This window comes from Gymnogyps californianus, chromosome 13, assembly GCF_018139145.2.
Source record: "Gymnogyps californianus isolate 813 chromosome 13, ASM1813914v2, whole genome shotgun sequence".
Lineage (NCBI taxonomy): Eukaryota > Metazoa > Chordata > Aves > Accipitriformes > Cathartidae > Gymnogyps > Gymnogyps californianus.
The window spans coordinates 2,905,894-2,927,155 of NC_059483.1; the positions used below are offsets into that span (position 1 = coordinate 2,905,894).

At 41.0% G+C, this 21,262-nt stretch overlaps 1 protein-coding gene across 1 annotated transcript in view; it reads right to left on the reverse strand.

The window, feature by feature from the left end:
• LOC127021397 (contactin-4-like) overlaps nucleotides 1-21,262 on the reverse strand; it is a 323,929-nt gene that overhangs the window by 23,172 nt on the left and 279,495 nt on the right. The window contains 2 exon segments of the mRNA XM_050904421.1: nucleotides 17,104-17,142; nucleotides 17,145-17,230. Of these exon segments, the coding sequence (XP_050760378.1) occupies nucleotides 17,104-17,142; nucleotides 17,145-17,230 (125 nt within the window).

A 21,262-nucleotide genomic window follows, 5' to 3' on the forward strand; every position in this document is an offset into this window, starting at 1 on the left:
TTCATTCAGAGCTGAACTGCAGTCGAGATACAAGTTATTAACATATTTCTTAAACTGACATTGAAAAAGAGCTTCCCACAGATTGAAAACTGTCTAAACTTGATGTAAGAGTCTCCCTCCCAGGAATTAATGCCTCCCACCTCCCAGACAGGGACCAGGCAGTCAATCAAGGGATTGCATTTCTGCATACTCAAATATGCATTCTTTGTGTGGGTGAATAATAAATGACAGTTAATTTAAATCTGAAAACACATTAAGAATGGAATTGCATCAAAGGATACTGGGGAGGGATGCGCCATTATAGCAAATTCAAAGACAAAATATATGAAAATATATCCACTCCACTGAGAGTACAGAGAGTGTTACTTAAATAACAAGAGGGCACAATACTTCATTTTAACCTCCATTCTACCTAGTGCAATGCAATCTTATCAAATCATGCTCTCTCCATACAATTGTGACAAAGAAAATCATAGGTAATGGGGTCTGGAAATGACAATCAAATCTGTCACTCACAGAAATTTGTACTTGCTCTTTATAGCAGCATGCAACAGTGCCTGATTACACTACAAAACCCAAACATCCCTTCTCTATCTCTTTGCATTTCAGACTAAAATAAAAGCCACTTCACTTCAGAGATGCCTTAAATGAAATCGCTATATTTGACAAACGATTGAACCGTTTGTGACACACTTTATAGATAACCCAGTGAATTCAAGGTGTCACCTTTTGTGGGCTATTGATTGCAACTAGCTCATAGCCGTCTTTTCAAGTATGGAATAATCTACTGTCATTGCAAAAATGATGGCCATCTTACAGAGAAGGTTAATCAGATACAGGAGAAATCATATCTAATCTTTGATAAATTGCAAGTCACTCAAGGATCAATCGCCATTCTCCTTGTAACACAAGCCACAGGTAATTGTGCAAATGTAATGCCATGCAGTTTGCCGTGCACCTCATGTACACAGTGGCCAACGGCATTTTGCCCCTTTGAACAGTTTAGCCTGCTGAGATGGTTGATATATGGCGCTTTTAAATATGTTTTGAATAGTAATGACCATAAATAAAAAATTTTCAAAAAGAAGCAGAGCAGCAATATGATATGCAGGCATTCAAACTGCAAAATTATGAAGTGACTGGCACAGTCTTTGCATTTTTATGCTACAGTATGTGTTTTAGGTCTTTCCTATCTGAGTTCTGTGTCTATTATCTGCACCTCATCAGGACCAAGACGTTAGGAATTAGCTGACATGCAAGAATAAATCCCAAATTAAGAGTCATTAGGAGCGGATGCCTCTTGAGCTCTCAAACTTACAGAACAGCATGAAAATCATGAGCTGGACTTTCCAGCTTCCCAGTGAATGATCCATAGCTTAACCATCCCTAACATCACCCAGATCAAGTCTTGCATGTGTCATGAATGTCTTGGGATAAGCTAGTCTTGGCGTACAGGTCATTTATCAAGCAACCCAAGACACATTCATCTTCCCAAGTACCTGGTGTGAACGCAGTGCATCACCATTCGTATGGGTAAGGGGAACTGGATGGAAACACCTACTGATACCTCTGAAAACAGGAAAAGTTTTTACTATTACATTAGTATTAAGAAATTGGGCAAATTTAAGATTATTGTACTTCATTTTCAATGTGTTTTAACTTGGTGAAAATAAACCTTTGCGCTAAACTGCTATATCAATATATTTACCCAGAGAGAGTAAAACCCACATACCTGCTGTAATACAGGTATCTGTATAAATACAGTTTTATACAATAATGCAATTTGTAGGAAGACACTATGTGTCTTGGTTCTCAAAATTAATACAATTATTTCTCAGTAATGTCACGCAATACCTTATTATTATAATCAGACTATACTTGCTACAGAGCCATATACACACACAGACGTAGAGGATGTCACGGTATCATTCTGGTATATATCTACATAGAATCTAAAAAATTCATTTTCATTATTATATGCATGTGTGGCTCTGTATGTTCAGGGATGTCCCTAACTTACTTCAGGCACTATCTTCTTTACGTTGGGATTTTGGCTATCCCATGCTGCAGTAAAAAATACAGACCCACAGCTGCCCTTAAGCTGCATTACAAAACCAGCCAAAGGGAAGCACCTCCTTTCACTTTTGTTTGGTCAAGAGCCAAGGCCTACTGCAGTCACTTTTGTATTTGGTTTTACAGATTTTTGGCCTTGCTTTTCCTGAGAATTTCAATTTGCTGCAGAACAAGAAGAGCACTGGATATAAGATTTTCCTTCTGTGATACGAGGCTAAAGATCTTGCTGCAATTAAAAGAGGAATTTAGAACACGTAGCAATTTTTTGCATGCTTTGCCAACTTCATTGCCTGGCCCTTGCAGGACCTGTCTTACGGACAGTGACTGGAGAGACTTTATAAAGGCCAGCACTTAGAAATATAACTTAGGTATCAGAACTAATAGTTACATTTGAAACTATGAGCCCTATGCTGCACATCAGCAGAATATAATGAATATTTCCATTGCTAACTTGGTTTGGCCAATGTATCCTGAGGGATTACTCTGCATGGATGGGGAAAACTCTTACGTCCGCAAAAGAACAAGAGAGGTTTGCCCTTGCTAAATCATTTTCATAGATTTCCTCCGACTGTGACTTTGTTGGTTATGGAGGCAAAGAACTGGGACCTACTGAATATACGCTCATTATTAAATGAAAACAGCACCGAGGACGATTCCAAAGTCAAACTTCTGCCGTTTAGCAGTTTTACCACTTCTCAACCCTACTTTTAAAATACAAACCCATTCCGGTTCAGCAGGTTCTCTACTGCTTCCAGATGCCTTAACCCTCAGGTTCGGTGGGTCTGAGCTGTTGAGCTCTAATGAGCGATCAGGACTTACTCCCTTACTCTAACTTTCCTCATTTCTAATGTACAATTCCTTTTTAGCCCTTCCTCCCTCCACCTCTTGCACATTAAAAAAAAAAAAAAAAATTCTTGATAGAAAGCAGGCTATCAAGATTCACTAATTTTAGTAAGTACCAAATGTATTTGTTTAGTAAAGAGTTTGAATCTCCATTCGAACACAAAACTCAATATAAACACCCAAGAACAACGCAGAGAGTTTCCCACTAGAACTCACGGCTATCTGTCATTAGGAAAAACAACCACCTCCATTTTCACCACGGAGTGTCTATCTCCTGCTCTTACTGCAATGGCTTATCTGCTGGGTGGGTTGCTGCATCCATCCCGTGAATGCCTTCAACCAAACTATTTCTCTAAAGCAGCATCTGCTCCTACTATTTTATAATTAGAATATAATTAGTAGAAGTTCTCGCAAATAGCTCCCATAGAGAAATGACTCTACCACACAAAAGAAAGATCTAAAATTCCCAAGCTATTTACAATCTACACTAAAAAGAAATCTGGGCATTTCTCTAGTGTCTCAAGAAATGACATCCAGACAACAAGACATAATTAAGAAGTTGTTATGCATTGGGCAGGATGAGGCATGACAATCTGCAGGCAGGTTGGGCAATCAATTATGCAAATAACTTTTTAAAATTCATTTTCAGTTTCAAAAAAATCTTGTCAGGTCAGCTCAAAAGGTCGATCTCAAATAAAAAAGTCAAACTGTTTAATAAACTAAACAGAAAAAAATTATTGCTGTCACAGGTAGCATCCAATTTTCTTCCATTTAAAATTATTTTAAAACAAAATTGAAGTAACTGTTTAAATACAATGTTATTTCAAATGGAAAACGGATGCCTCTAGTTAATCATTATAATGCTGAATTCTTATTCAAGTTGTACATATAAAATAACAGAAAAGTTTAAGTCTATTCAGGCCAACTTGTGGAAAATTATCAAAAAGTACCTGCAAGTTTAAGTCAAATGGAGAAGCACAATAGCACTTACACAAGCTCAGCTACAAACCTCAGGAATTTACAAGTATCCAAAGAACTGAGTCAGGCAACAGGGAGAGGGAAAGCAAGAGAGAGGGGGCGACTTCAGCGCTCTTTAGCCGTACTCGGAGAGGGAGCGTGTCCAGAGCCGCAGGCTTGCACGCGGCTCCTGCGAGGGGCAAGCACAGCAGGGGAGCCAGCCTGTCCAACACTGCTTTGAATATTTAGACTTTGAATCACAACCCAATGTGAACAATTAAGCTTAACAGAATTCCATCGAAAAGAGACTTAGATAAGCAAAAGAGGAGAGTGAAGAGCAAGGCTGCTCTGTGGGGTGAAGGCCAGCGTGGCCACAGACCTTGGAGTGAGAGGGAATAAAACAAGCTCTCCTCCTTGCTTTGTCTGACCTTGAGCGAGTCATTAAAAGTCTCTGCTGCCTTATTCGCCCAGCCTACCAAATGGAAATAAGACCTTCATTATAAACTGTTTTGTCTTCTTATACCACTGTGCACAGCAGATATTTTTATTTAAGATTAACTTTTTCCTGAAACCCTGTTGAGACTTCCACACTACCACAGGCAAGACTGAAGCCCAAACACCTATTTCTGAACAGATCAAACAACCGTAAGAACAGAACAAACAAAACAAACCTTGAAAAAAAATTTCCTGGGCCACAAAGGTCTAATTTGTTTCCTGGTGAAGGCGAGATGATCTCTCAATGTCCTGTGCTCTCTTGCAAGGAAGTGACTCGTGTCTCCATGTTCCAATTAATTCGTGACACATCGAGAAGACAAACCTTTCTTCTGAGGGATGTACTACTGTTTTGCTCTCTTGTTGGTTGAGCCCCGGTACTGATGTTACGGGAAGGGGCAGGATGGAGGCAGGATCACATGTGAAATGAAAATAACAACCTGCAAGACTATCCCGTCATTATAACTTGCTCAAAATCCCCAGCTCCTGCTCTACTGAATAAATATTCAACACGGAGCATCATTAAAAAGTGTCCCTGACATTGCTCCCGTTACATGGCATTTTACTTCAAATTAGCTGCAAGTTTTTCTTATGTAAATAATTTCAAAACAAGACTCAAGATCCAACTTGCAAAGATACGCATAGATACACATAGAGAAGAGGAGGAACAAACAAACATCTCTCCTTTCAGCCTGGTTTCAGCGATTGACGAGTTTGGCCCCGAGCACACAGCTTTGCTAGGGCTTCAGTCATGGTCTACAACATTTCTCTCAGACACTTCCACTCGTGGCTCTCTGCTGTAGGGAATGATGTCCATCGTCAACTGCACCAAACAGTTTAGTTACCAGGACTAATGGATTCAGGCTTGGATTTTTACAGAGACTTTCTACTGTGCACTTAGACATGAAAGGAACTGAAATTTTCACTGGTGAAATACTGCTGACTTTCTAAATAAACTCTAATAAAGATTACCATTGAGATATATTCACAATGAAGCTAGAAGAAAACATTCGATCACTATTTCTTCACGATACACTTAAAAACTTCAAACATAATGAAAGCAAAATTCATATTCCAAATCTGTGTGTGACAGAGAGAGACAGAGAAAACCAACCCAAGCCATGGCAAGTCAGTTCAGTGACAAAACTTCCTTGTATTTCAGAGTCAACCTGCTTTTGAGTCATGAACATTCGTATTCATGTTGTATTCCCAAAGGACTGGCTTGAGCACTGTGATACAGTACACCCAGGACTTAACCTAGTCCAGTGGTGCCTGATATTAAATTCTCTCTGCCATCATGATTTTGGGATTAAGACAAGAGACTCTAGTCTCCATATTAACTTTGATGGGATTGCTCATAATCTTACTTAAATTGCATTAGAAGAGGGGAAAATCAGGTCCCAGGAGTCCTTAACATTGCAAGCACCACCTCATCATCGTTCAGCAGCGCTTTAGTTACTCTCTGATGTGTCAAAAGCCATCACTCCTAGACTTTATCCTTGTGCCACTTGACTATTATTATCTGATAAGCAACTCTGAGTAACGTGTTTGCAATCCAGCTAGACTCAGGGAGAAAAAGTCAAAACAGCTCAAAACCTCCGAAGTTTGGTTCTGCTAAGCTGCTTCCAAAAATGCTGCTGAGAAAATACACGAAAGGACTGGTATTTCCCCAAGTCCTGTCCCAGATTCTTTTCTTCCACACTCTTACACTTTTTCCTCCTACAACAGAAAATGTGCTCTCTAAACACTTCCTCTGTATCTTTGATGTTAAAAACATAGCCTTCAGGCCAGCCTGTTCTTAGTCACTATTTTCAAGGATATAAAGTTCTTAGGATAAGAGAGTCATTATCACATTTCCCCTCTGTTCTCCCACACTGCTTCCTTCATCTTTACCTGAAACGGAGACCGGTAGTCACTTTCTCAATGCATGTCACGTTTAGATCATTATCTCCCCTAGCCCTAACTGCACAGTCAGACTGAATTACTTTGGTGTGGAGAGAAGTGGGTCTAGGGAGACCTGCTCCCACCTTCCACAACAGGACCGTACACTACAATGATCTCAGTTTTCTCTGTTGTATTGTTTTCTCAGAGTATGACCCTAATTTACCGAAGATTTGTGGGATTCCCATGAAACTCATGTCTGGAAGTTCATCCCACTGCACGCTTTGGAAAAGGACAAACTATATCCTCCTTTGGGATGAAGATCAAACTCATGATATTAGTAGACTTACCATGCGAGATCTTCTTGAGCAAAGAAGAGAAGAGACACGGGATTTACATCCCACAGCAGTACAAGTGTCATGTTTAGTTTTCTAGAAACCAAATGAGTTGCGTGAGACTAAAAGCTCAAGGAGACAGATCTTCCGCTGCCAGAAATTCCTGGTAACTCCACTAAGACACACAAAGCTGCAGGAACTGAGATATGGCCCCTTATATCCAAGCCCAGTTGGACTCCTTTCTTCTTAAGCAGCCCATATGTGTGCAGAGCCAGGAGCATGAACTGTTAACTGCCAGAGCCGCTGGCACGGGAGAGGTCAATCAGCTCAGCTACCTCCAACTGATTTACTCTCTTGAGCACACTTCTAGCTTGCTCTGCGTGGCAGTGCTGCCTCGTTAACGGGTTGTACCACGCTGGCTCGTCCCACAGACCTCAGCTCTTCCTACTTCTCGTAGTAGCTCTTCTCCAAAGGCTAAATTAATCCTCTGCAACAGCTAGGGAAATGGTGGAAAACATTAAGTCGAACACATTCCCTTTCCTATGAATTTGTAACTGTCCCCAGTCTGATAGTAATTTCCAGTTAACAAGCTCTGGCTAGTCTTCTTCACTTATGAAATTAACTACTGGATAAAATATTTTGTTGCTTATGTTTCATATACAATCACATACATAAACACACACACACATATAATCAAATGCACTACATTTATTTTGATTAAAATATCTATCAGAAGTCCTTGATCTCTGGTTTCATTTTAACTATGCTGGGTTTTCATTTGTATTCAAAAACTGAAAAATATTTTAACCTTTCTGAAACGGATCATGTTAAAATAAATTGAAGCAAGTTGATGAAAAGTGTTAATTAACCTGCTTTTGTCTCATTAAGAGTCTGTGTTTAACCTTTAGGTCATCTCCTCTTTCAGCTGATGTATGGATTTGATCTTCAACGATGAGCTAAACAACCCAGTCTTCCATTGATAATTGCGAACTCCTGAACCTCTTGCTTTTTTGGGAGAGGACAAGCAAATTCCTAAAATGAAAGCACTGAGCTTTTTAAGGGGTTATTTTAAACTTTTTTTTTTATGGCAGGAGAGGTTGTAATAACGCCGACCCTACAATACATTGTGCGTTTAAGATAAACATACGGAACAAAAATACGAATTTTTTTTCCCCCTTACAGGGTATACAGGCATAATGGTTGAACTTTTCTAAAAAAAAGTATTTTTTTTCCACATTACGTGCTGAATTAGGTATATTTATAAGCATCAGCTACTTGATCTTGTCTTGACTTCCTTATTTACCTGTGCAGGTATCAGTTTTAAGACCCCTGATGTGCCTGAAGCTTGGCTGGGAGTTGGAGGGACACAGAGGAGAAAGGAGAAGATGGTGAGGAGGGAAGTGGGGAGAAGAATCTGCTGCATCTACCATTATCCAGAGCAAATATTCCACACTGACTGGCACGTTCTACATCAGAATCAGATAGGCAAAGTATCTGGAGAAGCTGCTCCGTAACAGTCAATATATTTGTATTTCTGCTCTTAAAAATATAACTCTAATAATGCTAGAGATAGGTCCAAAATTGGCAAGAGAGATAGGCTGGAGATCTATGCTTTTTAATATCAAGCTCTTCACCAAGACGACTTTTATCACGTTAATGGCTAAATCACACTGATTGTAAAACAGCCAAAATGAGGCAATTAGTAAGGCCTGTGACAGCCACAGAAGACAAAACGCACAAGGTTTTCAGTGCAAGCCAGATGGATATCTTCAATATATTTCTTACTGTCTGCTTGTGGTGATACGTTCAATTAAACTGAATCAGTACTACAGAAGACCCTTTGAATTGCCTGAAAAAAATTCATTGTCTGCTGCAAATTTAATGAAGCTTAACAGTTGTATTATGTTTACAAGTTTGATTTGTTATGATCAGTAAGTGTTTACAAGAAAAAACCCCTAACTTACTTCAACTAGCCCTAAGAGCAAACCGCTGGTATTTTACAGCTTATTTCATTTACATGTTTCTTTGCCATTTACTGTTTTTGTCCTTAGCAGCTGACCTGATTTTTTTCTCTCCCAAACACGAAACCGACAGCTCTTGCTGTGCTGTTCATTCACGAGTTGTTGTGAGTTAAGTCTCACTCCACAGTTTGACCACAAACTTGTGTTACGACATGTCCCCGGCGGGGCCGATGGAAATGCCCAGCCATGGGCTGGTCCCTCTGATGCTTGCTACGATCCTCATCAATGTTCGAGCAAGGTCACCGACCTTCCCCGGCACAACACAGCTAATAGATCACGGCTCTCGTGTTTGACAAGTTCACCTTAAGGAAATCAAAAGCAAAAGGCGCGTCTGAGCAGAGCCAAGGAGGGGTGGCTTTGGGGAAGGCTCGACGGCAGACGAGGCATCTGCTTCTCATTTTGCCACCTCTGTAATCTCAGAATAATTACAACCTTTTTGCTTCAATTAACTGTCAGAAACATGGAAATGCTGACATTGCTACACAGCTATTTCATCTTCCCTGGGGTGCTTTGGGGCTGACCTGATTTTTCTGATGACCTCAGGTTCTCACCTGAACGGAGCTGGGAGAAAACCCAAATGTTTACCGGACTCAGGTGTAACACGTGCAGAGGAGATGCGCCTGCCAGCTCTGAAACACAAAGGTGAGCTCCTTACAGCGGCAGAAGGCAACCTGGATAGGCGTCGTATAACAACCTTGACTGTGGTTTCCAGTTGGAAATAAACATGTAAGTTGCCCGAAACTATAAAATACTTGATTAAACTTTGCGTTTGAAGTGCTATATGGAGAAGAGCTCCTTAAAAGCTGCAAGGACCCTGAGGTACCTACTGGATACCAGCCATCACCAGCTTCTACTTGAAGTTTTTCCACCCAGGGTTTGTTAAGGAGATCCAGCAAAGTGCAGCCTGAAGCGTTAGGGCTACCACGGTTGAGGGGAGGAAGGAGTAGATGCGGCAGATGCACAGCTCGCTCATTTATAATTGTGCCTTTCATGCAGTGCTTTGGGTCATAATTTTACTTAAACCTAGCAAAAGACCCTTAATTGTGTCCTAGAAATAATTGGTGTCAGTGGAAATAGTCCAATTAGAGCTGAATATATTCCTTTGCAATTTTATGGCCAAAGATTATTGCTTTCATTGTCAATTGTTAAAATCAAGCATTTGCAACTGGTTGAGTTAGAAGTCAAGAAAGATTTTTTCAAACTTAGAAATAAGTTTTATTTCCTGAACGTGAGAATACAGCAACATGTACTCGTGAATAAATCAGTGCTTACTTAACTATGGTGTGCTCTAATACTTTTTTGCCTATAAACCCCTGATTTAGAGATTCTGGAGAACAACAGTTTGTACTCTAAATTGACTTTTTCTCCCTGAAATTTTTTAAAACAATGTGTTAAGCCTGTTACGGAACATTCATTCATGTCTGGACTACATATAAAAACTGTGTCCAACAACTACTAAAAAAACCTTTAACAATAATAAAACTTCTTTTGACTTCTTCAGAGTTCTGAGTCTTTGGTAAGTGTAGAAAATCTTGGCTTTGATACCAGCCGAACACACACTTCATGTACTATCCAGCATAATTATAAAAAGCCCATAAAATATGGACAGCCCTAAAGTGCTGCTATGGGATTATTACTTTAAACTCTGCCTCTCTTTTTTAAATTATATTTTGTGCTTTCAACACCAGGTGTCATTTAACCAGGTCCTTTCTTAAGGGCTGAGGCATAACCAACATGAATTTAAATTAGATTGAGCTGAACCATGAGGAAAGAAAAATAAAGACCTTGCATGGCCTTAAACACTGCTGGATCAAGACAGACCTCAGAAAGAGTGACAGAGGGGCTATTCATGTTTCAAAATGAATAACCACTAAACCCACGACATATGGACGGATGGTATGGAAAATGCCTGCAATAGCTTTCTGGGACAGCTTTCCATATGAGCAAAGCAGCAGCAATGTATCTGATGGGGGAAAAATCAGGGAGGTGTAGAGAGGGTTTCTGGTAATGTGGATAGCGCTTAAATGGGTCAACAGATTTAAGCATCTGCTGCATTTTTCCCTTGGTTAATGTAAATAAACCAACATCTTAATGTATGGCTTACTCTCCCTCTTGGGAAAAAAGTTAAGCCCCCAGCCCAAGCAATTGATATCCCAGTTACTCAGAAGTAGTCAAGACATAGCTGAAAACAGCTGGTAAAATTCATGGCACTACAGTTGTTTGTATTCACTGATTTAAAAAAAAACCCAAAAAAGGACACTCAGGAAAACACACACACACTCCTTGCTGAAAGATTAGCGTTTCATACAACCGCAAAGTAAAACCATTACACAGTTCCTCTGCAGCCAGATCCACTCAGAGCACACCCTAACAAGGAGAGACACTTTGTTAACGCACCCAACACCTCTGCAGAGCTCGGTAGATATATTTCAAAAAAGCTACACGTATTTTTGACTAAGACAAAATCAGGTTTATTAAACGCCACCTTTTTTATTGATGGAGTCAGTAATGGCACTATTTGAGAACTAGCTCAGTTGTAGGCAAGTCCAGCATTTGCTGATCTCAGTAGTGCAAATGGCCACAGCGTTAGATTTAAGGCTGGCACTGAAGCCAAAGCAGATGCTGAAGGACACACTCAGCAATACTAGCTCTGTTATGCAGAATCAGTGTCTGTGATAATGGAAATAAATTATTTGTAAGTATAAAACAAGATATAAATAGACACACCCACCATCCTAATGGCGGAAATAATTTTGTAAGGAACACACAACTGTGATCTAAAACTTGTATGATAACACTCGGGATATTCATTCTGGATTCAGTTTATCTATGAATATCCAACAAAAAAATCTGAAGTGTGATAATGTGTAAACATTTCCAAAAGAATAAAATAATTCTCTGAAAATCCATGAGGGATCATCCAGACTGTATGATTTTCCATATGAGTTTGATCTCTCTATTTTCTGAGTTTTATTTTTTAGACTACTATAATGTAAAAATGGGATTAATTTAAAAGTCTGCCTGGACCCTTAAGCTTATAAACAAACAACACATTTAAAAAAAAAAAAAAAAAAAATCAAACTGAAGGCTTTATACCAAGTTGTCTTTAACGCAGTTATGGGGGGTATAATGAGGTTTTCAAAGGTAAAAAGAACTACAAGTGATTGAAACTCCGCTCCTGTGAAATTCAATAGCTGGTGTTTCATGATGAGCACTGTTGGTGCACGCGCATCTGCGACCAGCCTCTGCGTCGTTCAGCTTCAGAAGGCTGATGGGTACGAAGGTATCAAAGTCACCTCAGCCCAACCGAAGAACATTATGCACAAATAGAAAAGGAGGCGTAAGCAATTCTGTTTGATTGCATGTGTGCTCGTTAGCACATACCAGCTTACGGTATTATGTGGAAATTAAGCCACAAATGACTTGAAGAAACCCTGCACCATGCATTATCAGCCACGTTCAAAACAAAGCGTCTGAAACATGCAATAGAGGACAGATGGTCAGTCATTAGAGAGTGATGTCTCTCCACTGGTGCATACCTGTGGAGCTGGAGAACTAAACTCTTTCCAGTTCTTTATGGGCAGCATAATATTCATAATCTCCGAAGATCAAAAAATGGTTATTCCTTATCTACTAGCCCCATCGATACAAGGCAAGCACAACATATTTTCCGAAGAATGTAGTTCAATACTGATCAAGTGATGTCAAAACAGAGACAACCACAGATGACAAGATGGGGCAGGAAGACCATCGCATCCCACTGACACTGTTTTACAGAGTGCGAAGGCTGTGTCCATGCTGATCAGCACAGCACTGCCCCTGAACTATGAGCCCAGCTACTTTCAAAGGACTAGAATAACACAGTCAGAATTGCAGGTTTAAAGGCAGTAACATTTGAAGTCTCTGAAAAGTTACGCAATAATGGGCCAGAATTTACAGTATTTAATCAATCGTTTCAATTTTAAGTGCAATACACCAATTCAACATTCACACAAAGGAATAGGCTTGGAATGGAAAATATGCAATTTTACAGAAAATAATTTGGATCACTGTGCTGGACAAAATCAAGACTATCAGTCTATTCAAGCGTGAGGAAAAAATAACCTACTGACATTTTCTTTGTATTCTTTTTCTGCTAAAGTGATACGGATACCAGCTAACAAAAGTTCTCTTGCTTTTACTGCCTTGAGCCTTCCCATGACAGTCCAAACGAGACGCGCTAATGGCAGTAGGAAAATGTTAAAGGTGCATCATAATGAAACAGGCAAATAAAGTCATCGGAACTCGCCCTTGTCAGAGATGCAATAATGTGACCGGAATTGCTGTACTTCCCGACAAGAACAGAAACGTACAGACTCTACCAAGCATTCACATGATGTTTCTGTTCATTAAACCACAGAGATAAGGCGACTGGAAAGGCCTGGATCATCCTGGTCTGCACTCAAAGGCAACCAGATAATAAATGGTACGAAAAGCCATTTCTGGCAGGCTGGAGTGCTTTAAAACCTGAGAGCATCTCCGCTGCAGGACAATCCCTGCCACTGCTCCTCCATGGCGGTTCCATACCGCACAGCTCCAAGTACAGAAGCAGCAGCAGCCCCGCTCACCTCTGCAACCGCTCATCTGCCGGAGCACGACACGTCGCCACTGCCTACTTGGAAATGACAAAGGACCGCACCACGAAGCTACAGGCTGCGGAGTCAAGCTGAATGATCAGACTTATATAAATATATATAGATTTTTATATATATTTATATAAAAATCTATATATATTTATATAGATAGATTTATAGCTCAGAACACAAGGAAAAGGAAAGCAGACGTTTGAGAAGCAGCCACACATGGCTATGGTGGGTGCCATGATCCATTCACCTCCAACATCACAAAAGCAAAGCTGGCCACAGGCTCACCAAGATATTTAGTGTGTCTGCTGGGAAACAAGCTGCGTGACAAGGATTTTCTCATCCTGTGACAGAAACGGTGGCGATGCGCTATTATCATCTGCATTCCTGTCATCAGCTTGTTTTCGCTGCTTCTTCCATACCTAATGCTGCCCGAGAAACTTCATTTGGGTCTTAGTCATTGCACAAGCTGGGACGTCAGCGCCAGGAGCCTCTCCTTGCACCTCCTATATTCAGAGCTTTTATTGCAATGTCTTGAAATTAGTTTCCTATTTCAGAGCTGCTGCTATATTAGCCAATTTAGATCACTGCATTAAATACAAATAAACTCATACGGTACAGTCTATACCTGTTTACGCTATTTGTCATTTAATCCCCCGGTACTTAAAAAGTCTATAGTCTTTCTGTGTGTTGGAAGAATTGAACGTTTAGCCTCAAGTACAGGAAAAAATGGAAAAAAAAGATGGAAAATTAATATTTATATACTACAGGTAAACACATACCATGTTTTACACAGCTCTGAACACTGTCTACAGGATTCTTCTCTATCCTTACAAATTCAATCCTGCTTTTTAATTTAAAGGTCAAACCGTACACGCAAGTTTACAAGATTTCAGGTCTCAGAGGCCAGAGCGGTTCTCATTTAGCACCAACCAACAGAACAAACCCAAACCACAATCTCACTGGTTCGGAAAACACCGAGGTTCACCAGTTCTGACAACAGCATGTTCGTACACAGCCCTATGGGCACCCATCAGAACTTCATATTTTTAAGCTATCTACTCATGTATAATATGAATATTTACTCAGCCCTCTCTGGTTGTTTGCTAGAGAATTATTTTAAGCTCCTTGGTTCTGGTGTAACAGATATTCTCCTCCTCCTCCCATCCTTGCCTACACTGTCTTTGATGCTGTCGGCATCTCTCCCTGAGAGAGAAAGAAAATTTAAAAAAAAAAAAAAGAAAGAGAGAACCTGCAATGTTAATGGAAGAACACAGGAAGGTTAGAAAAAACGTCTTTTGACCTTCACAGTTCTTTACTCAATGACGTAAGATGAGTTCGAAAGGAATATAAGCATATCTCAAGGTCAAAAAACTCATCAGCTGATACATTAGCCTTTTTGTACACTGCAAAACTGAGTTAAAATAAGGTATTCAGTCGTATTTCTGTCAAAACTTGCCGGTGTTTTACTTAGGGCAGAGAAACTCAAGCATTTCAGTATAAAATAGAGTATTTTACACAGTTCATTTGGAGTTCAGAATAGTTTCTGCTCTTTTATACTTTTTATGGGATAGACTTTGAAATTGCATTTCTCAGTTTGCTGTTAATATCCACATCTTGGGCTTAAGAGTTTATTCTCTGCTTCATGCACATGTGTTGCTCCCATTAATGCTAATGGAATCGAGTTAAAACGGAGCACTGAGGGAGAAAAAAGTACTTGCTAATCCCTTATAACCTTACTGCAAAGAAAAGTGATTTGTAAACCACGTGAACCCAAAGATCAGGTACAATAGCTGCTGACTATTGTGCTCGGAGTTACGGGCTATTCCTGGGGTACCGCGAGGAAGAAAGGATAAGCCATGAACTACAGAAGCATGACTCTTCAATAACAGAAACAAAACACAGTCCTATTTCCAATGATTGGCTTTTTTACGGTGGCACAAGCAGTCCTGGAACTGCAGACCCCGATTCAACCCCCTCGGTGCCTTGCAGCACTCGGAAAACCAGGATGACCTCAGCTATGCCCAGCCTGGAGATGGAAAGCCGGCGGCTCCTGCTATGAGCACGCGCCACCCTCCTGCGGTCCCCGTGGAGGCCAGGGAAGGACGTTTGGGCTGTGTTTACCATTTTGCTCTCCAGTTTTGCTCTTTTAATTTTAAAATCTTTTGACCCTTTTAATAGCAGTCAAGGTCTTTTATACGTTCGTTTTCCCTGAGCGTTGCTTTCTTAGCTATTTGCTGTGGGTGCCTCCTTAGGACAACACAGATTAAGAGAAGGCAGAGCCAGCTCACATACAGATCTAACGCTGATCTTCACTTGTCTCTATTTTTGTTTGCAGGGTCCGACACGGGCATGGGCAAATGCCACACAAGCTATCCAAAACAACCCCAAACCCAAAGAACTCTCGGTGTCAATATGTAACAGCCGAAGATCTGAAGGGGTAACACAGCCCTCCACCCTGGGGCTGCACCGTTGGCCCGTGACGTGAGGGATGGAGATGCAGAAGGGCCAAGCGCCACGCGCATGAAGCACAACCCCAGAAACATCCCATCTAACTATAAATACCTGACTGGATAGCTAAGGTAGAGGCGAACATTTTGCTCTGAGAAAAACCGCTGCTGTACCACCGTCACCGGCAGTTTATAACTGTAACAGGGGCTCACCAGCTTTATCAGCACTTGCTTGATCCTGACATTACTTGCTGAAATGTGCTCCGACTATAAAAACCACGGATTAAAACTTGCATTGAAACATTTTAAAGTATTCCCTATATACTATTAAAAAAATTGATGAGGAGAGCCTCTAACTGAATACTACCCATCAATGCCAATATATGGGAGAATTAAAACTGACAGCATTAGAGCTCTGTGATTGATTTATTGCTTTGTAATCAATCTTTCCTGTTTTGTTATCCAATATAGGTCTTTCCCCAAATAAGAAGGAAATGGAGAGTGATTATAAGTGTAATAATCTATATATTCATTGCCTATAATAATACATCAGACATCGGACTACTCATAAGGAGGCCAAAAATTAAGAGATTTGTCAGTGTTTCTCATTGTTTATCAAATTATTACTTGAAATATTTTTGTCAAACATTATAGCTTTTGCTTTTGAAAAAAAATATTTGACAGAAAAATTCTGAACACACATGAATAAACACTTCAAACTCCTGAAATGCAGAAATTCAGCCCTGGATAAGAAATAATGAAATTAAATCAGACTTTGCGCATCTTTTCAAAAATTATGACATTGAATTGCAAGAGTGAAACTCTTGCATCATTCTGCAACAAGACGATGTATTAAAGAGTTCAGAAAGTTTTTAGAAAGATAATAGAAGTTTTGGAATAACAAGAATAAATGATGTTGAACTAGATAAGACATGTTTTTAAAGGACAGCACCTAATCTCAGCATGCTGAGGGCAACATTTCTCCACAGGTACGCAATGGCTTTATGCAAGTCCTTTGCAAAACTGAATCTTAGGACCCAGCTGGCTGCAGCGACAGCAAATATTTCTCAAGCATGATTACTGGCCATTGCTAGAAACAAGTCAGACAACGATATGGACCAGGGACCTGGCTTTGTGTTACAATTCCCATATCATTTGCAGTATAATTTTAAACCACGTGTGAAAATAACTGCATTAACTTGCTGTAAGCACCATCAGTCAGCGCGACCACAGACACCTTCTGGCCGTTAACGTTGTCTCCGACCCACGAGGCTCCGCAGGTTTCTGAGATGCAAAAGACACTTTAATCCCCCCAGGCTCTGCTTGCATCAGCATCAAAGGGGAAAGGTGCAGCGTGCATGGGGCTGCTTGGGACGCTCTTAGACACTAAAATGGAGTATCAGTCATATGCAATAAAAATCGCAATTACCTTTCACAACCAAGCTGCCCGTGCTGCTTGCTGTCCCAAGTGGTTTGTGGCCACGCAGGTGTAACTTCCCGCGTCGGATTTGGTGACGTTGACAATCCGGAGGCTCCCATCATCCAAAACAGTGATTCTGGAAAGACAGCAGACACAAAAGTTTTATTTTTTTAAGTCAACATAAAACTCTGCATTAATTATTGATGGTTTGAACAACAGACAGTCCGTGGCCTGTTACAGAGGGAGTTCAGCTGACAGAAATCTCTCAGGACGCAATTCCTAAATACCGAATGCATAATTTACATGAGTTTTCCGTGTCTTTACTTGAGGGCAACTTTAACTTACACAGCAGCAGCTTGTGTATGTTTTACACACGTCTGTACTTTGATATTCAGCACTCACCATGACAACCCTTGCAACATGTGGTACACAGGCCACATCTAAAAATCTCCACGCTCGCTGCTTAACAATGTAAAAGCTTCTTCCGAACAGATGCAACGAAGCAGGTGCTTCATTGCTGCTTTTTTCAAGAAGGCTGATGGCTTTTCAGCAAGGGTACCATGCTGCCAAGCTTCCCCTCCGCGCTCTCCACCTCTCTGCCTGCAGTATAACTCAGCCCGCGGGGCTTATCTACAGTTGCACTTGCAGGTTAAAAAAAAAATATCCTATTTCATTCCCATCCCCTCCTCACATACGTACTCCCCGTCAAAACAGCGTTGTTATCTGCAGCGGTACATGTCTCTCGGAGGGCGGGAGGCAGGCGGGGATGGCACGTTAATTCCTGGGGTGATCCCCAGCTCCTCCTCTTGCGCAAGGGCTGCACTTCAGGCTTGCCTTGTTCTCACAATTAGCTTTGTCTCCTGTTCCGTTTTCTTCTGCTCTGCTCTAAGTCAATGAAAACAGAAAACCTGATCCTGCCCAGTAAATCCCATCGAAACACGAATGCCTTGTGCCCTGCAGAGGCATAATCTAAGGAGGCTCCAGAAAAACGTTTCCCCCAGCCTAATATCACCTCTTTTAGCAAAGTACTTGGTTGTCTGCTCAGTATCATGTCTTGCAGCAATCTGCTTTCTCCCCTTCAGCCACTTTCAGCCCTGCATTGAAAATCTTGTATTAATTCCTGCCTTCTCCTGCTCAATTATCTCCCAATTTAACTAATTTGAAAGAAAACGAAGAAGCCTTTCTGCATCCTTAACACCAATCAAGCTCTGCGCAACTGGATTGAGAAATTAGGAGGAAAGAAACTGAGCCAACAATACCTGCACCATTGCAGAAGTGCTCAGATGGCACTTCCCACCCGAGAAGGCTTTAAGAAACAGAAGACTGCACGAATCGGCACGAGCCTTTTCTTGCAGCCGTGGGGCAACACTGAGGCAGCTGAATAAAGTACCAGCGTGAGACAAGGCATGAACACGAGCACAAAGGACATCTGCCCACACCAGCCGTGGGGTCCCCAGGCTCCTGCCAGCTGCAGCCACTGGGCTGAGCATGGTCTCCAGTGAGACTCAGGAGACATTGTGTCACCTACGGGAGCTGGTGCGGGTGCCTTTTGTCATGCCATGCTCTCTTGATGGGCACATACGGGCTACTCAGTCCACATGCATAAACCTGCTTCGAAAAATGGGACAGTTTGAGTGTCTTTACAACGACGGTATTGAACGAGGAGGAGGAAGACAGTGCAAGGTGCTCCGACAGCAGCCACCAAATCTCCGTTCTGACTAGCCTCTCCCTGACCTGCTCTTGCAGCAGCACAACAACATGCAGGCCAACTGGCAGAGACCAGGGACAGAGGTTATATTTCACACATCAGTAGCAGTGATATTAATAGAAGTTTCTCAGCTGGCTTATAGGTCTCCAAATTGTTGCAGTCAGTAACATTCACTACTGTAATTTATTTTTGCAAGAGTCCAGTGCCATATATTTGCTTCTGTAGCAGTTGCTTCAGCTCAATAATTGGAAGAGAGTAGTATATAGCTACTTGTCTCTTATCTTCACTACTATGTTGGCACAAATCAATGCGTGTATTACATTAAATGTGCACTGGAGCACAGGACTTGCCACACTGGCCTCCAGTGCAGGAGCCTGGGCAGCAGCAGCACCAGGAGCTCCCAAGGAATTATTTACTGCTGTTATCAATTTCAGGTCTTTGGAAACAGTGCCCTTCTGAAAGCTGAAGGTGCCCTTGGCATGCATTAAAATTCAAATCAATATAAACGACAGAACAAGCTCAGCAATATGCTCAAGCTCAAGAAGGACCACCCTGCTCCGGCACTGCCCCTGCCAGGCTCTGCACTTACTCCCTCAGCATTTTTGCCATCCCAAGAAATCCAGAAAAAACTGATCGTTTAGACTATTTCTGTACACTTGAGATTTTATTTTTATTTATTTATGTTTTATTTTTAGCCATATGCCTGAAACCTATTTACTGGATAATCTCTTCCATAGATCATTTTAATTGTATCTGTTGATGAAGCCAGCTTTAATTTCAAATTCTAACATCTTTTCTGTCTTTGTCTTTCTCATGCTATTGGTTTCCTTCTAAGTCGTCTTTATTCCCAATGTAAAATTAGTTTGCAGTTAATGTGGACTGGATCGCTCTAGAGACAACCTTTCGATGAGGACAGTCAATCCACCATTGGCTTTGGCACATCGGAGGGAGCTAGCGCTGTCTGTATTTCCCTCCATTTCTAAGCTGAAAGCCACGGCCGGCTGGCTTTACAATTTGAGCACACGGGCATCCTTTAACTCCGGTAACACGCTGCAAAGAGTTCAGGTGGGACTTGCACCAAGTTCTCCAAACCCCTGCCCTGGAGAGTCTCCAGGCATGTTTAATTCTCATCTGGTAACTAAGTAATTCCCTGCACACTCCTGTAAATGACCAGCATGAAAACTGACAAATAATTGTGCAAGTTAACTGCATTTTTTTAAAATAAATCAGACCATTAAAACTATACTGTGACTCATCGATTAGGAGGCCTTATGGTTATGTGGCTCTTTTTGCTGAAAGTGCTTTTCTACACTGAATGTTTTGTCCTCTAATTTGAATCCAATGTTTTAGAAGTTAACAAGTAATTATTTTAACACTTTGAAATTTGTTCCAGTTAGTTGAGAAAGTAGGACGGACTTTCGCTGATTTTCCTAATTCACAAATTTTCTTTGCAGACATATCTGCATTAAACGAGAGAGGCTCATTTCAGGCCACTGAGGGTTCTCAAACTGCTAACTGGCTTGAAAGCAAACATCCCTTCATCAACCACTTTCAGCAGTTTGGTTGAAAAAGCTCTTTCAAGACACAAAGTTCAAATTAAATGAAGCACTATTCAGTACGCTTTCCTCCTCTTCTGAAATACACCCCCCAGAATGTTTTCTAATAAGATGCCTAGGAAGACATAAAAATAACCCACATTTCTGATAAATGTGTATTACTTCAGAACAGAGTGCTGGTTGCTGAGTATGCACCTCTTTAAACCATTACAAATTCAAAAAATGAATTATTGACTTGCTATTAAATGTTTTGGGTTGCTGATACTACTAACCACACAGGTGGTAACAACAACTAAAAATGTAAATCTCTTCTTCTACAGGTTAATGCAACTGCTCTACTGATAACCTGGCTCTTAGTCACTGATAATATCACAGAATAATCAAAGATGATAAAAAAATCCATTTGGAAAAAAAGAGATGATATAAGATAGTTTAGCATCCTTATATAAAGAAAGGTCATCTATTTTAAACATAGCATTTGTAAGAGAGAATCTCTTGGTCTGTGTTGTCAGCTGGAGATTTGAGGTCCACAGAGAGCAGAGACACATCTGAAATTAGGAGATAAAAGGACTGTTTGTTTCCTAAACCGAAGCTTTAGGTTCTACCCCAGGAAGAGCTGACCTCGTCAGTGTTTTGATCAAAACTCTTCTGGGGACAAAGGACCTTTACAAACGCTGAAAACATTCCTCCCTAGCCTTCCTTGCCCATTTTTTTTGCCACTGCAGCAGCAAATGTGAAAAGTTGCAAGCTGAACACTTTGCATTACCCTGAAGAAGCCTTTTCCAAAACCGACAGGCACACAGTTTCCACGGCAGCTTCTCGTTGATGCTGCACGCCCGACGACTGCGCGTGCCCTTTGCCAGCTCTGCAGGAATGGAAGTGTCTTAAGGCATTTGTCTATTTG